The sequence below is a fragment of the Poecilia reticulata genome, linkage group LG4, assembly GCF_000633615.1.
Source record: "Poecilia reticulata strain Guanapo linkage group LG4, Guppy_female_1.0+MT, whole genome shotgun sequence".
Lineage (NCBI taxonomy): Eukaryota > Metazoa > Chordata > Actinopteri > Cyprinodontiformes > Poeciliidae > Poecilia > Poecilia reticulata.
In genome coordinates this window covers 9,381,510-9,397,545 of record NC_024334.1, presented here as the reverse complement: position 1 = coordinate 9,397,545, position 16,036 = coordinate 9,381,510, and the positions used below count along the sequence as shown (strand labels likewise).

Below are 16,036 nucleotides of genomic sequence, written 5' to 3'. Positions count from 1 at the left end.
AAACTTAAAACTGAACAGTTTAAGTATTTCGTGCTAATAAAAGTTTTTAAACATGTCAGGGGATTATAAGCTGACCAGTTCTATCAGAGGAAGTTTAAGTATTTTTGCCGAAATCTGCTTGTAATGCATCTGAAGCTGATTGCATAGATGATCTTTATGAATTTCCTCTGCAGTGGCTTCATGCCCAACCCGTCGAGAGCCGCACAGCTGCAGACTCTCTGCAAGGAGTACCTGCAGAAGGCCGACTACGCCATTCAGACCGTGAGTGGTGATTTTCTGCTCTTTACTTGTTCTTTTCCTGCTTCGGTAGGGACAAAAAAATTGTATATATAGTTTCAGATCTTTTTGAGACTTAGTTTATGAAAGAAGAGAGTGTATTGTTGCAGCATGTCTTCTGTTGGCTTTAAAAAAATGACAGAAATGTTTTGTGGTGTAAAGTGGAGTCGATGGATGCTCAAACTATGCAGGGAATGAAAGCGCTTTTCTTTGCTCTCAATTCTCAAATTCTCAAACTGGTTGCTTACTAAAGCTTGACTCCATGAAATATTTTTGGCTTTGTTTCAGAAAAAGAAAWCAGTTTTTTCATGTGACGAACTGTGACGTTGAGCATATATATTTTTTTTACCTTTCATAMAGGGCTCTGGTGATGCAGAGGAATACATGATGATGGCAAAAGAATCCATTGAGAGGTTGAAATCCTTTGCAATGGAGATGAGTCAAATGGGACAACCCACTGACAATGTAGTCAGGAGGTAAAACTATTTCACCTTTAAACACGTCTGGGATGTTCKGCCCATAGCTCCATCCAAATGCATCGCTGCTTTCTTCTCGTTTTGCAGCGTGGAGCACTATCAAGACCAGCTGAGAGGGGTCCACATGGCCATATCCGGCACCGCGCTGAGGAGGAGGAGCACCAGAAAGAGCTCTGGAGGCTGGGAAGAGGCTGGAAGGAGCTACCAAGATGCTGTTGCTTGGATCCATCAGCAAAAGGCAGGAACAAACTCAGACACACATAAAGCTTGACAACTGAGCCAAAACCAAAAGCCTCAAACCAAACCAAAGTCTCCAGCGCCTGAGAAGGATTTAAGTTGTTTACAGAAAGCTTTAATTTGATTTCTCCTTCAGGAATATGCACAACTATTCAAATACATAAACTATTAAAATCTTACAGATGCTGTTGTTTGCAGTATTGGTGCTAAACCAATACTGCAATGCTTCCTCTGAGGGACAAAAAAGGGGAAAAAAAGGCTTTTCACACAGAAAAGAAAATAGGTAAAAGGCAAAAACATAACCTTCACCTCGCTTACAAATGTCTTTGTGAGCAGGATTGGTTAAAGTTGAAGCTTAAAGAGACTTATCCAAGAAAATCTTSTCTGCAAGTCATCTAATCAGATGTACATAACTGTACTTTAAACAGACTTGTTAACTAAAGTACCGGTATGTGCTTCTGCAGCTGGGCTGTAAGCATTTACAAAATGGTTGTTAAAGATTCAGAGACAGAGAGAGACTGAAGTCTGGGACTGAAGTCTGAATTTTAGTGATGGTAAGGGGTTTTTTGGTGTTTGCTTTTTGGTGATATGCATGAGCATCAAACATACTGATGACAAAACAGTGAGAAGAATGCAATGTGGAATTTTTTAAAGCAACTAAAACCTCTTTGTGTAGTTAAACATAGTCCATTCAATGCTGCAAATGCAAAGTTGTTTTTTRTTTTTTTGCACTGTTCTTACATTATCTGTATTGAATTCTTCTGAGCAAGACATTTCTCAGATTCGACAGACTCCTGTCAGACTCTGCTGCTTCTGAAACTCTTTCCTTTGTAGTGTCCTTGTGCCACATTCATTCAACAATCCCTCATTACCCTCACACTGCATACATGCTTATTATTTTAAGAAATKAATGTAAAAAATGTCACTCAGCTTAATCCATGAATAAAGGTTGGATTTCTTTGTAATATGATTGTTCAAAAATAATTTATTTAATTGACTGAAAATCTAGTTGTTTAGATTTAACTATCAAATAAATTAGTTAGTCAAAACTTTAATTTAATAACAGATTAATGGATACACATACATTAATCTATTAATCAAAATTTGTTTAATTTAGTCAATTGATGAAACAATATTTTGATAGTTTAAGTAACATTTAAAAGGGTTTCTTTATACAATAGCTTTTTATTCCCTGGAAATGATTTGTTCCAAATTAGATGATAATTTCCCTAATAGATTACCGATTTCTCTGCCCATCACATACYTGGAAACATTCAGATAWATAAGTGTAGGTTCAGACGTTCAAACTGCTTTATGCTTTTAAAGATTTTTTGAGACCCGTGAACATGTTTGATTTTCACTCTAAGGTCACAMTAAAATATATTCTTTTATGTTTCAGCGTTTGATTGAAACAACTGCTTTGGCTGACGACCCTCCATCCATTGAACAGCAGCTCATTCACCACCAGAGGTTTCACGCTTCCCTGCAGGGGTCTCCCGAGATGATCCGAGCCCGAGAAGACCTGGTGAGTTCCGTTCTCTCATTCAATCACTCAGATGGGGCTCAGATAAAAAATAAAAAAAAGAGTTTGTATTATTAATTATTATTATTATTGATGTCGTTGTAATGACCTTTATAGTTGCTATACAATTTTATGCACACACTCACAGAATATTGTATGCTTGTATACTTTTTAAGTTCTATTTGTTGGAAAAAGCTTTTGTGAGGAAAGGATTTTATGTTTTGAGAGGTGTTATGTTAATGAATCTTAAATGATTTATTGTCATCTCGTAGATGAAGTGTCGAGACAAACCCAACCAGCATGCCCTTGAGCAGGAGTGGGAGAATTTACAGGTGAAAGAATCTAAAAAACTCATTATTAACTATGATGCATGATTTTTATTTTTTGGGAACATTTTGTGTTTTTTTATATATGTATATACTTACTCTCTTCTTCTGTCTTAGAAAATGTCAAATTTGTGGACTGGGCAGCTGCAAGAGCTGATCCAAATACTTCAGCAGATAACCAATGAGATCATATGGGTGAACAGTAAAGAGGAAGAGGAGCTGATGTTTGACTGGGGAGACAAAAATGTAGAACAGTACATCCCCAAGAAGCAGGAGAGCTACTCGGTTAGTGAAACCATCAACATCAATATTTTTGTTTCTGTGCTAAAAAACCTCAAATTACGAGATTAACATTCTTGGCAAATTCTATGAGCCTAAACAGCTCCTGGTGTCTTTTATGAGTTTAATTTGCTCTTCATAAGGAAGCAATCATCTCCAGCAGATCAGATTTTGTCAGTTGCCATCACTCATCCTTCACTTGAGCAACAACCACAGAGCTTTTCCCCTAACTGCATCTTGGTGTTTTTCCTGTGTGCTTTATGGTGTTAAAACTTCTCCTTATGTAACAGAAACTGATGAGTGCCTTGGAGGCAAAAGACAAGGAGCTGCATAAACTTAAGGCTAAAGTGAAAACGCTTCTGAACAACAACCACCCAGGATCTGACAAGATAGAGGTCTGGAAACAGTGACCCTCATAGAGAAATCACTAAATGATTTTTTTTCTCCTGAGTTTTTTTTTTTTTTTTTTTTTACATTGATGCAGTTTTTAATATGTTGTTTTTATTATGTTTTTTTTTCGTTTTTGTCAGGCTTACATGGACACTTTGCAGACTCAGTGGAGCTGGCTTCTTCAGATAACAAAATGCATTGATACCCATCTGAAGGAGAATGCAGCATATAGCCAGGTGACTCAGACATGCCCTGACTAACAATTAACTGCATCTTTAAGCTCAATATCATGTCTTTATAGTCTAAAAGTTAACAGTTTTGTTCAACACTTTCATCTATAATCAGTGTTCATTAAACAGCATGAATACTGGAATATAATATCTTGTAAAGAAGTTCAACTACTGCAATTAAACTTTCAGTATCTAAAGGCTAGAAGACACAAATGCTTATGAACCAAATTTTTTTTTTTTTTAAGGATTTTAAAGTTGATAGAACTTCAAATACCTTGGAAACTCCTTAGCTTCCACCTATCTAATTGTGGCGTGTGATAATTAAAGTTTAGAAAAGTGAAGTCATTTTAAAACTGGTGACAGTAGCTATCTTGGTTATTATGAAATGTTGGCCTCAACCTCACCAACTTTACACTTGGCTCCTTGATGGCTCAGGGGTGATGATGACAAACTCCACTATTGGTTTTATCACAGATTGTGATTAGATTGCGCTTTCCTGATGCTTATCCAGTATCATGTTTTTTAAAAGTTCTTCAAAGAGGCAAATGACACATACAAGAATTTGCAAAAGGAACATGAGAACATCCGAAAGATGTTCACTTGTGACAAGAACACCCCGCTGGAAGACCTTCAGGAGCTCCTTAAAGGCCTGGAGGTACGTTTATTTTCTACTGCGTATGAAGCTATATTTAAAGTCGCACAGTTGCGCAATTCAATTTAGAGGATTTGTAGTCTTCAARAAGGAGATGAGAGAAATCACGTGATTGTAAAAACGGAAATGCAACTGTTTTTCATTCTACTATTGATTTATAATTACTTATTTATTACAGATGGAGAGGGAAAACATCATGGACAACAAGCGGCAGGTGAAACACTTGACCGCCAAGTCAAAAAGTATTGTGAGGTTGAAACCCCGAAACCCAGAGGAGAGGAACAGCAGTGGCATCATCGTTAAGGCTCTGACTGACTTCAGAGAAGACCAGGTCACTTTTATGATGCTTGATTYGATAGTATACAAGTGTAACATATAAAAACCAGGGAGTTTCATGTCAAGACTTTACAAAAAGATGTGATATTGTATTTTATTTGTTTAATTTGCACACAAAAAATAGTATTTTTGGTGAAATATACATATATCTTATTTCACCATAAGAAATATATTTTTGTTCTTCCTTGCAGAAAGCTATCCTTAAAGACAACGAGGCCATTCTGAAAGACAACAGTCAGCGCAGTAAATGGCTGGTAACCGGCCCAGGAGGGATCGACATGTTGATTCCCTCCGTGTGCCTGATTGTACCACCACCTAATCCACTGAGCATCAGCCTCGCCAACAAGTAAGAAACAGAAATGGTTTGCTCTTTTACAACATTTATAAAGACTGTGAAAGAAATGTTCAACATSTTTACTTTCGTTTCTATGTTACGTAAAGGAACGAGCAGTATTTCGATTCCATCATGTCCATYTGGAATCAGCTGTACATCAACGTCAAGAGTCTCATCTCCTGGCACTACTGTCTCAGAGAAATCAATTATGTCAACTCCCTCACCATCTCTATGGTAAGGAATATAAGAATATTAGACAATAAAATATGAAGACATTTTCATTCTCTAATATGACATAACCTAAGATATTGAACTAAATGTAAACAAGAACTGTAAATAGTAAATAATGTAAAGAGAACTTATATTCATTAGATTTATGTACTGATATAACCATGTGTTTTTAATGTTAAATGAACATCTCAACACATTTGTGCTTACAGTTTCAGTTTTGTGTCATTCATATGTCATTCCAAATACAAGTTGTTACAAACAACAGAGTGAAAAGTTTGTGGGGTTCAAATGACCTTGTCTCGTAAAACCGTGGGAGGGTTAAGAAACTGGACGATTTTTGTCTCTACTTCATTTCCATAGTGTTTTAAAAGTTGAAAGTTTGCATGATTTTGGAGGTTATAAAATATTAAACTTTTAAAATTAAGTTTAATTCGCAACACATGTCTAAGTTACCCATCGTCCCTGGTGTTTGTTGTTTAGTTGTCCGAGATGCGTCCTGAGGAGTACCGTCAAATCATGAAGAAGCTGGAGACCTTCTATGAGGAGTTCAAAATTAGCAGCCATGGCTCGGAGATGTTTGTTGATGAAGACAAGAAGAGCATTGAGAGCCAGGTTACTGTGGCTCAGGCCCACTATGACAAGCTAGTGGTAGAGCTGCCCACATTCAGTGAGTATCTTAAAAAAATGTGCTGTGGAGTCTATTCATTATTGCATTTCTAATGGCAAGAAGACTAAATGACTTTAACTTTGACCAGGTATAATATCTTAAAATGTTCAAATCAATTTAGCTTTTTATTCCAAAAGGCAAAACAAAATAAATGTTCTGTTTCCCYACAGCTGGACATCAGGAACAAATAGAAGTACAGCAAATACCTGAGCAACAAATTCAGGTTGCTCAGCCACAGCTGATCATAATACAACAACAACAACCCCAACAACGTCAACTACTACTACTTCAACAACAGGAACAGCAGCGACAGCAACAAGTACTTCTGCTACAACAGCAGCAAGAAAAACAACAGCAACTACTTCTACTACAGCAGCAGCAAGAAAAACAGCAACAACTACTACTGCAGCAACAGGAGCGAGAAAAACAGCAACAACTACTACTGCARMAACARSAGCRASAAGCCGCAGCAGAGGAGGAGGCCAGAAGGCTGGAGGAAGAAAGACGTCAAGCAGAGCTTAAAAGGCAGGCAAAGAAAGAAGCGGCAGAGAAGGAGCAAGTGATCAAGAAGGAAGTGGTGAAAGTAGCAAAAATGGAGCAAAGGAGAAAAGTTTCCTCCTCCTCCTCTTCTGCRTTCTCCTCGGGATCTCGTCTTTTATCCGAGCTGCATGGCCTCAGACTGAGGATGGACACTGCTGAGGGCTCACTCAGTCAGTATGTTCATATTTGTTTTGGAGATGACGGGGCTGCAGACTGTGGTGCAAAGATCACTCAGCTTGAGGTAAATATACAGATGTAGGAATTTGGAAGCATAAAGTAATCCTATATATATTTTAAAAAATATTTGAGTTTCCTCAGATGTCAAAATTTTTGCTTTTGTTTTAGTCAATACAGGACGATGTCTCCTCAATGCGTGAAGAGTATACACATTTAAGAGAGCGCATCTTGAAGGAGATGGAAACCACTAACGATTTAGATAAAGCACAGTTCCTCCGCAATGAGATCGCAGTGATGAGCCAGAAACTGGGCAATCTGGAGAGCAGCTCATCTGCTTATGTACTAAGGTACCCAACACAAACACACCCCAAACATCTTACCAAAGCTTATTAGGTGAGACAGGAGGCCKTAAGATTCTTATAAAGATGTTTATAAATGAAACATTTATGTGTTAGACAACCAAATCAGCTTCTTTTTCATACATAATTCATGACATTATGCACTATTCATAACCTGGTTATTGATGGACTGCTTTAACTGTTGACATTTCTAAGAAAACATATAGGAAATTGTAAAAAGCCTAAAAACACAGGTTGACCTCAGTTGGCAATATATATTTTGAACATTGAAATATTAAGGGGCCGATAACTGACTTGAGTGCAACATCTTAGAAAAGTTATGAAAAATATATATATATATCAGGTTCCAGGTACTTAAACAATATTTTGACTTTTCTAAATATAAGTTTGAAACTTATATTTAGAAAAATAATTTTCATACATTGATTTATTAGAAATCATCTAAAGTGAATTGATAGCAGGGAGAATATTATAGATACAGTTCTGGTTAAAATTTACATTTTAAAAAGGATTCTTTTTTTTTTGCAGTCACTTCTGTATCAGAGACATTCAGTTTGTCGTAAATCAGAACACATAAAATAGTCACTGACTTGAACACACTATTAAGGTTCAAATGGAGAGAAAATTATTTACATCCAGAACTCCACAGTGATTTTAGTGGGACACCTTAAACATTACTTGGGTTTATTAACTTTATGCTCAACAAATAATGTTTAAAGTAATTACATTTCATGAGAATATCAACCATTTTATATTAATATTTAATAAACCTAGTCAAACACAGTTAGATAATCTTTTAAAAATGAAAATATTTMTAATAAGTATTTATGAGGTTTTCTAGTTATTGAGGATCAGGTATGTACTGAATCCATGTTTTCTGTTTAGCAGAAGACAACGATTGCGATTAACTTAACATTTCTGGTTCAATTGCCTGTATATATTTCCTGAATTTAATCAAGCAGTTATTTGGGGTCTGCTTTTAAGTCTGAAAAACTCAGTTAGTATTGAAATTAAGTATAAGATGTTGCCATTTTATTTTGAGGAMAACTATTTTTGCTGCATATTCAAATAAAATATCAAGGGACCAAATACGGACACCTAACACCACAATAAGATAGAGCAAACTCATGAAAGGCATTWAGTTAGATGGATTAATTTTTATCATTTTATTGTAAGACGCAAAGCCGGACTGTTCTAGCTATGTGATTTATTTATATTACTACTATAACTAAAGGCGCTTTAGTTGTGACATTAAATCATACTATTGTGTTGAAATTAGAAATTATAATAACTTACATGAATTTTAAACATACATATATATACATATATATAAAACACAAATATAAATGTATGAAAATAAATTAAAAGCAATAGAAATATTGGTTTATATTAGATACAGGCTACCTCCCATATAGATAACTTTTAAACAGGATTTTAAATTTATGGTACCTCATTCTTGTTATATGGCTCTCTACCATTTTTCAGGCTGCAGGCTCTAAGGGTCATGCTGGAGAGCGTAGCACGAGCTGAGGACATTGTCAAAGTTCATGAAGCAAGACTAACAGAAAAAGAGACCACTTCTCTATCTCCAGCTGAAGTTGGTGCATACATAGAGGCCCTGAAGGTATTCTTGCCAATGCTATATATCCATAGACTTAGAGTAATACACTTTTTTTTTTGTTCTATACAATACAGTTTGTACTGTTTTGGGCGATGTTRGTGATGGGGGTAGGAGTTCGTCCTGCAATCTTGGGCAAGACACTTCACACACTTTGCCTGCTGGTTGTGGTCAGAGAACCTGGTGGATAGCAGCCTCGACTCTGTCTGTCTTATAAAAGTACTTCAGTAATATCTCTGAGTGTGCACCAGGGGAATTAATGAAAATACTTGTTAAAGTCAGGAAAGTTCTGAGAACACAAAGAAGGCGTCTCAGTCTACAGAGTCCAGCTCAGGAAGAGATGAGACCAGTGAGTCAGAAAGCAACACTGCTAAAGGAACCAGTAAACCGGTTCCTTTACAGGGAATCTCTAAGTTCCCAGTAAAGTAATAAAGTAGCTGTGTTGTGTAATGCTACTTTGTTGTTTAATTCTTTCAAGTTAGTCGTTAGAAATATTTCTTCAGCCAATGCAACCAAGGATAGCGCAGCAATTTTTGACTTGTCCTGTTATRTTGTCATGTAGAATATGAAAGCAGAGCTGATGCAGAAACAAGATGTTCTGACCTCTATGGAGTCAGAGCTGTCTAAGGCGAGCCACTGGAACAGTCAGATGGGCGGCTCCTTCCACAGGTGTGACCTGATGCTGTCAAAGTTCACCGAGCAGGTGGGCTTGCTCTCCGACCGCTGGAGACGGATCCAGAAACAGATTGACATCAGGTAGAGCTCGTTTCCTTCAGTTTGTTCAAAGTATAACAAAATACTTTTGACTWAAAAGATCTGGCATTTCATATGTACATKTTAACAATTAAGTTTTGTTTCATTCTCTTTGCTCAGGCTGCAGGATTTGCAGCTGTATCTGCCTCAATTACAGCACTACCAGCAAGTCTACACTTCTTTCACTGAGTGGATAGAGGCCACGCGTAAAAAACAGGACGCACTACAGGCAACCAAGATAGAGAACGTTCAAGCAGTAAAAGACCACATTACCAACCAAAAGGTCCTYTGTTCATGCCTTTGCTGCTTTGAATGGACATGTTTTCTTGCAATTAGGGCCCATTTTCATCTTATTTTGTAACTGCGATATCTATATTTTGTTGGTTTTTCAAGGTCCTGAACACAGAAATTAAGGCAAAGCGTGAGACACTAGACAGTGTACTGCAAAACATACACACATGTGTGAATACGGTCAAGGTAAGCTACACGTGCCTGCATCCTATCATGAAAGACGTCTGCTTTCTGGTCTTATGTATGAGTTTCTTGCAGGACTATGAAACAGACCTCGCCTCTTACACCTCTGGGTTGGAAACATTGCTCAACGTCCCCATCAAGAGGACAATGCTTCAGTCACCATCGATGGATCTTAACAAAGAGGTAGTCATTTATTCTCATAAGGTTTCGCTCAATGGTGAATAGAGATGTCACTTCTACTTTTTTTCATTGGTTCCAGGCAATACATCTTCAAACTCGTTACACGGAGCTGCTTATTCTGTCTGGTGACTACTACAAATTCCTGGGACAGTTGGAAAAAAACATGGAGGAGCTTAAGGTATTGTGGCCTCATTGTACTAGTTGCTAGTGCATTGAAATTATAAAAAATATTACCAAAAGTTCCCATTTAAATGTTTAATGTGTAATTCTTGCTTTGTCATATTTCCAGATGCGAAACACCCAGATAAATATGCTTGGAGATCAACTTGGCTCTCTGAGAGAAGAAATGGAAGCATGCAATGCCAAAAACAAATCACTGGAAGAGGCTGTTGCTCAGTTCAAGCTGCAGCTGTCTCAATCGCAAGAGCAGTTGCTGTCAGTGGAAGAGATAAAGCAAAAAACTGTGATGCAGTGCAGTGCCACCAAGGACAGCTTAGATTCCACTCAGGGCGAGCTGGCTAAGCTCAAAAGTGAGGTTCAACGCCTCGAGTACAAACTTGATGACGAGAGAAGGAAGGCAAAGCTGGCTGAGGAGGGCTACGACAGACAGAAAAACGAGTGGGAGTCTGTACTGAACCAGAGGCAGAAAGAGCTGGACACGGTCTGCAGGTCCAAGAAGGATGTGGAAGACAGTTTAGCAAATAAGGAGCATGAGATTCAGCAGCTGCTCCAGAAGCTGGCTAATGAATCAACAAGGTTGATGGATCTTCAAAAAGAGATGTCAAAGGTAAGGAGCAATTTCAGTATGGAGATCAACAGCTTAAAGCTCAGCTATGAATCCCAGATCCAAATTAGTCGCACAGACATCCAGAGGCTTTCTGCCCAGAGGGATGAGAATACAGCTGAACTACAGATGCAATATGAAAGAATGGAGACAGAGAGGAGAAATCTGGAAGATGAACTCAGAAGGCTTAGAACTTTTATCAGTCAGACTGAAGAGCAGAAGAAGAAGGCAGAGGAGGAATCGTGTAATCAGCGTGCTATGCTGATAGAGGACGGGCACAGGAGGAGAGAGTTAGAAAGTCAAATGGAGTTGCTAATGAGGCAGAGAGATGAAGAAAGGAACCAATACAGAGAGGAGTTGGCTGAAATCCTAAAGACCCTACAGGAGAAGAATAGCCAACTGGATTATGTTACTCACAGTTTGGAAGAGGAGACTCGTAGGAGGAAGACATCAGAGGAGGCACAGGCGGTTCTTGAGCAGTCTTTAGCTCAGCTACAAATGGAGTTGAACAGTTTTTCAGAGGCTGCAACGCAGCTGAGGGAGTGCGAGGAGCAGCTTCTTCAGACACGCTTCCAACTGGAAAGAGAGAAAAAGGAGCGATGTAGGATGGAGCAAAATATGAGCAGGTTACAGGGACGCATCAAAGACCTGCAGGGTGTGAGAGATAGCCTTGAAAGTCAGGTGGAGAATCTGAGGAAAACACTTCAAGAAGAGTTAGGCAAGAGAAGGCAGGTAGAAGCAGAATTAGAAAAGACCACTCTGACTATGACTGAGTACACAAACACCATCACTGTACTGCACCAGAGCCAAGAACAAGCCAGCATATCAGAAAGTAGAGGTGAAAAGGAGTGCATTCAGCTAAAAGAAAAGCTTGAGAAAACCTTGAGACTAAACCAGAGCTTCTTAGACCAAAATACTCAGCTAGGTGCTGAGCTGAAAACCATACAGCAGCAACTTCTGCAGGAACAGTCCCGGGCAAAGGAGGCAAACCTGACAAACGAGAGTCTTTACAAAACTATTGAGGAGAAGAATAAGGCTCTCAGTGAGAACTCGTCTGAGCTAAAAAGACTTAAAGAGTTGATAGAAACACAGACCAAAGAAGAGTTGAGGATGAAAGAGGAGCTGAGGGCAGTACGACAGGATAAAGAAGAACTCTTGAAATCCAAAAAGGGGATTGACGATGAACTCTCTTCACAAATTACTGCCTTGGAACTACAGCTGCAAGCCAGTGAGTGCAGCAATGCCGAACACCGCAACCTGGTGTCAGAGCTGTCCTCTGAACGTGAGAAACTGAAGCTGGAGGCTGAGAAAATTCAAAAGCAGGTCGCAGAGGTACATGGAAGCTTGCCTCTTCATCGTGGATTAGTCTCATCTTTCCAGGATGAGAATAGATATTTCTTTGTTGTGTGTTTGGAATATCTACTTAGCAAGCTCTAAGTAGCCTTAGCTTTTGCTTGCATGCAAAATCCATTAGTTCCCGTCAGATGCCAACTGATTTGAACACATACTTCAGTGTGTGTTTAAATATCTTGCATGTCATTTATTTGCATGCAAACAATCTCTGCTGATATCATCTTGTCACTCTCCACAGTTTGCAAACATGTATGCTTGTGGTCTTCAATTCTGCTTTCCCAGAATGATCAATTATGTCACATTGCCATTGTAATTCTCTGCTTTGCTTCAGCTTGATTATTGTTGATTTTGTCATGTGATCTCATCTGCCTAAAAATCTTTCCAAACCTGCAAAACAGCAATGACATGCATTTAACATGTAAATGCTATTAAACTATTTCAGACACATTGTCTTGGATGACACCAATCTACTAGTTTTATATATCAATGCTGGTTTGCAAATTCACAGAGTAGTATTCACATTTTCTATAGTTGAGCTTGCTTCATGTTGCAGATTCAGTATTGTTTCTTCATTCTCTTTAAAATAGTCAGTGTGGGAGTGAGTGATTTAAATGTGGTTTCTTATTTTAGCAGAGTAATTTGTAGTATTGCTTTTTTTATTTTGTCATCTTAGGAAGACAGCTAAAAATTGCATATCACACATTTATTTGCTTTTTACATTTATTGCATTATCGTCGACTTTGACTTTTTTAAGTTCTAAATTGCAGCCACAAAAAAAAAATATTTACAGTGAAATTAATTATTTATTATTTATTAAATTTTATCTCCTCTAGCAAATTACTCCAATGCAATTGTTGCCTAACTAAAAAAAATGGATCCCCTTGTTTTCTAAACTTAAGTTGTGATATGACCATTATAGCTTTAGCTGAGGAACTCAGGCTACAACAACAAATTTATGGTGTAAATGTGTGTGTATTGTCATTCAAGTCTAGAGCCATCTTGAAAAGACATCAATAAAATTTTAAATAATTATAATAAAAGTTTAGTGCCTGTTAATGAAAAGCCTTTAAAGTGGGGGTAATAGGTTTAATTTCTTTCATTTTCCTAAGAAATCTGGCTGCTATGATATTGGTAATATGTGTAAAAATGTTTTGCTTAGACAAGGGCTTTACATAGTACTGCAAGCGTTTTGGACTGTCACAGCAGTTCAGTATCCCATATGCTTAGAAGCCTTTAATAGCCTTTTATTTGTTGAACTAATCTAAAAATGTAACACGTTCATCTTAAAATGGCCAGGTACAGGACTAAAACTAAGTAAAAAGTTGCTAAATTAAAAAAATAAATAAAAAAATAACCTTACAGGACAGGAAAGTCAGGCTACTTGTAAAAATGTATAACTCTAGTTTTCTTTTTCCATAGATGAAAAGCGTATGTGTGATATTTGTCAATATATAAATGTCACCGAGTCAATGACCAAAATGAACAATGTATTTAATCTAATGTAAAATTTATAAAGTAACTAATGATTTGTTATTGTTTCTTCTTTTTATTTTCTGCAGACACACACATCGTTACAGTCCCTTCAGTCCAAGTACAGTGAGATTGTAAGTGAAAAAGATTCTTTGTCACTGAAATTGCAACGGTTTGAATTTGACAAAGAGCAAATGCTAAGACTACAAGAAGAAGTGAACCACATGAAACATTCCCACGAGTTAGAGCTTCGCAACAAGCAACGTCTACAAGAGGACATCGAGAGGGGGAAGAGAGATTTGAATTTTTGGAAGGATCAATGTGAAAGCAAACAAAGTTTGATAAGGCAGTATGACACTGACAAGGATATTCTCGAGAGGGATAAGAAATCCTTTAAAAGTGAGATAGAGAGGTTGATGAAAGAACACAGGGAACTTGAGGAGAAATATAAGAGTAGACTATCAGTCCTCCAAAAACAACTGCAAGATGGGACAATTGTTAGACAGACCATGGAGACTGAGCTAAAGCAAACTAGAGAGCCTCCAACCCCAGATGCCTCCTCTGTGGTTTTTGATGGAGTCCGCAAGCCAGTCACTGCAAAGCAATTACTTGACTCAGGAGTTTTAGACAAATCAACATATAACCAGCTTCTGAAAGGACATAAGACAGTTCCAGAAGTGTCTACTGAGAAAAAAGTTCCTCTTAAAGGCACAGGGCCAATAGCTGGAGTGATAATTGAAAGTCCAAAAGGTCCAGGGTCTAGCAATAAGCCACTTTGCAAACTGACATTTACTGAAGCCAAGAAAGAAAATCTTCTTCCATCAGATAGCATTGACTTACTTCTCGATGCACAAGCTGCTACAGGGCACATCATTGACCCAAGAACCAATCAGAAGTTAACAGTGACAGAAGCATATAATCAAGGAGTTATTGATGATGAGGACAAAGAGAGGTTACTTGCAGCAGAAGCGGCAGCTGTTGGATACGCTGGGCCTGGCAAAAACAAACCACTATCAGTGTTTCAGGCAATGAAACAGGGAGTTATTGACAAAAATACAGCACTGCGTCTGTTACAAGCCCAGGAGTCTGTTGGGGGCATTTTGGATCCTATACTTAGTGTGTTCCTCCCTAGAGACGTTGCCACTGAGCGTAACCTTATTGATGAAAGCATGTGTAATGCTCTGAATCAGAGCCCAGAGCTCTATCTAGACCCAGAAACTGAAGAAGGTGTGACCTATATGGCAATGAAAAGAAGATGTAAAATAGAGCCACATACAGGTCTTTGGCTTCTCCCGATTCCTGAGAAAGTGGATCCTTCTAACCTTGTATTTGATGGCGTTCGGAAACCTGTTACTGCCAAGCATCTGTTTGATTGTCATGTTCTTGACAAGCCAACATTTAAAGCTCTTAAAAATGGAAAGAAAACAATACCTGAGGTTTCTGAAGACAAAACTGTTAATTTAAAGGGCACTGGGCCAATAGCAGGTGTTATAGTAAGCGGTCAGCGTAAAATGTCTCTAACTGAAGCAAAAAAACAAATGCTACTGTCCGATGAATGCGCGGATTTGCTACTTGACGCACAGGCTGCTACTGGTCACATAATTGACCCAAAGGCTAACAAAAAGTTGACTGTTGAAGAGGCTTGTTCAAAGGGAGTAGTGGACATTAATGACCTGGACAGATTATTGGCATCAGAAGCTGCAGCAATTGGTTATAAGGATCCTAATAAACCCAAACCTATTTCAGTTTTTCAGCTCATGAAAAAGGGACTTATAGAGGAAAAGACTGGAATACGACTTCTGCAGGCTCAAGAGTCAGTTGGAGGAATCCTAGATCCTGATTTTAGTGTATTCCTACCAAGAGATACAGCAATTAAACGCAATCTTTTAGATAAAAATCTCTGTCAAGCTCTAAACGAGAAGCCTGAATATTATGTTGACCCTAAAACAGAGCAACATGTCAGCTATCAAGCACTGAAAGAAGGTTGCAAGATAGAACCACATACAGGTTTGTTACTTTTACCTATCCCTGAAAAGTTAGATCCTTCAAAACTGATCTTTGATGGTGTAAGAAAGCCTGTAACAGCAAAGCAGTTATTTGATTGTGGGGTACTGGACAAACCAACTTTGAACGAACTAATGAAGGGAGACAAAACTGTTCCAGAAGTATCTGCAGAAAAAAAGATACCCCTAAAAGGAACAGGATCCATTGCTGGTGTCACAATTGGGTCTTTAGGAAAAATGAATATTTCAGAGGTAAAGAAGCAGATGCTTATGTCCCCAGAGAGTGCAGATTTGCTTCTGGAAGCCCAGGCTGCCACAGGTCACATCATTGACCCAATGACCAATCAGAAATTGACAGTAGAAGAGGCT

At 38.1% G+C, this 16,036-nt stretch overlaps 1 protein-coding gene across 1 annotated transcript in view; it reads left to right on the top strand.

Moving 5' to 3' along the window:
• dspb (desmoplakin b) overlaps positions 1 to 16,036 on the top strand; it is a 24,824-nt gene that overhangs the window by 2,708 nt on the left and 6,080 nt on the right. The window contains exons 2-24 of the mRNA XM_017304503.1: positions 174 to 261; positions 637 to 752; positions 840 to 990; positions 2,389 to 2,514; positions 2,784 to 2,843; positions 2,955 to 3,122; positions 3,407 to 3,511; positions 3,647 to 3,742; positions 4,266 to 4,391; positions 4,567 to 4,719; positions 4,916 to 5,070; positions 5,166 to 5,292; positions 5,770 to 5,956; positions 6,127 to 6,737; positions 6,842 to 7,020; positions 8,518 to 8,656; positions 9,213 to 9,406; positions 9,524 to 9,686; positions 9,797 to 9,880; positions 9,953 to 10,060; positions 10,137 to 10,235; positions 10,347 to 10,844; positions 13,754 to 16,033. Coding sequence (XP_017159992.1) covers positions 174 to 261; positions 637 to 752; positions 840 to 990; positions 2,389 to 2,514; positions 2,784 to 2,843; positions 2,955 to 3,122; positions 3,407 to 3,511; positions 3,647 to 3,742; positions 4,266 to 4,391; positions 4,567 to 4,719; positions 4,916 to 5,070; positions 5,166 to 5,292; positions 5,770 to 5,956; positions 6,127 to 6,737; positions 6,842 to 7,020; positions 8,518 to 8,656; positions 9,213 to 9,406; positions 9,524 to 9,686; positions 9,797 to 9,880; positions 9,953 to 10,060; positions 10,137 to 10,235; positions 10,347 to 10,844; positions 13,754 to 16,033 — 6,013 coding nt within the window. The remainder of the gene's footprint in view (positions 1 to 173; positions 262 to 636; positions 753 to 839; positions 991 to 2,388; positions 2,515 to 2,783; positions 2,844 to 2,954; positions 3,123 to 3,406; positions 3,512 to 3,646; positions 3,743 to 4,265; positions 4,392 to 4,566; positions 4,720 to 4,915; positions 5,071 to 5,165; positions 5,293 to 5,769; positions 5,957 to 6,126; positions 6,738 to 6,841; positions 7,021 to 8,517; positions 8,657 to 9,212; positions 9,407 to 9,523; positions 9,687 to 9,796; positions 9,881 to 9,952; positions 10,061 to 10,136; positions 10,236 to 10,346; positions 10,845 to 13,753; positions 16,034 to 16,036) is intronic.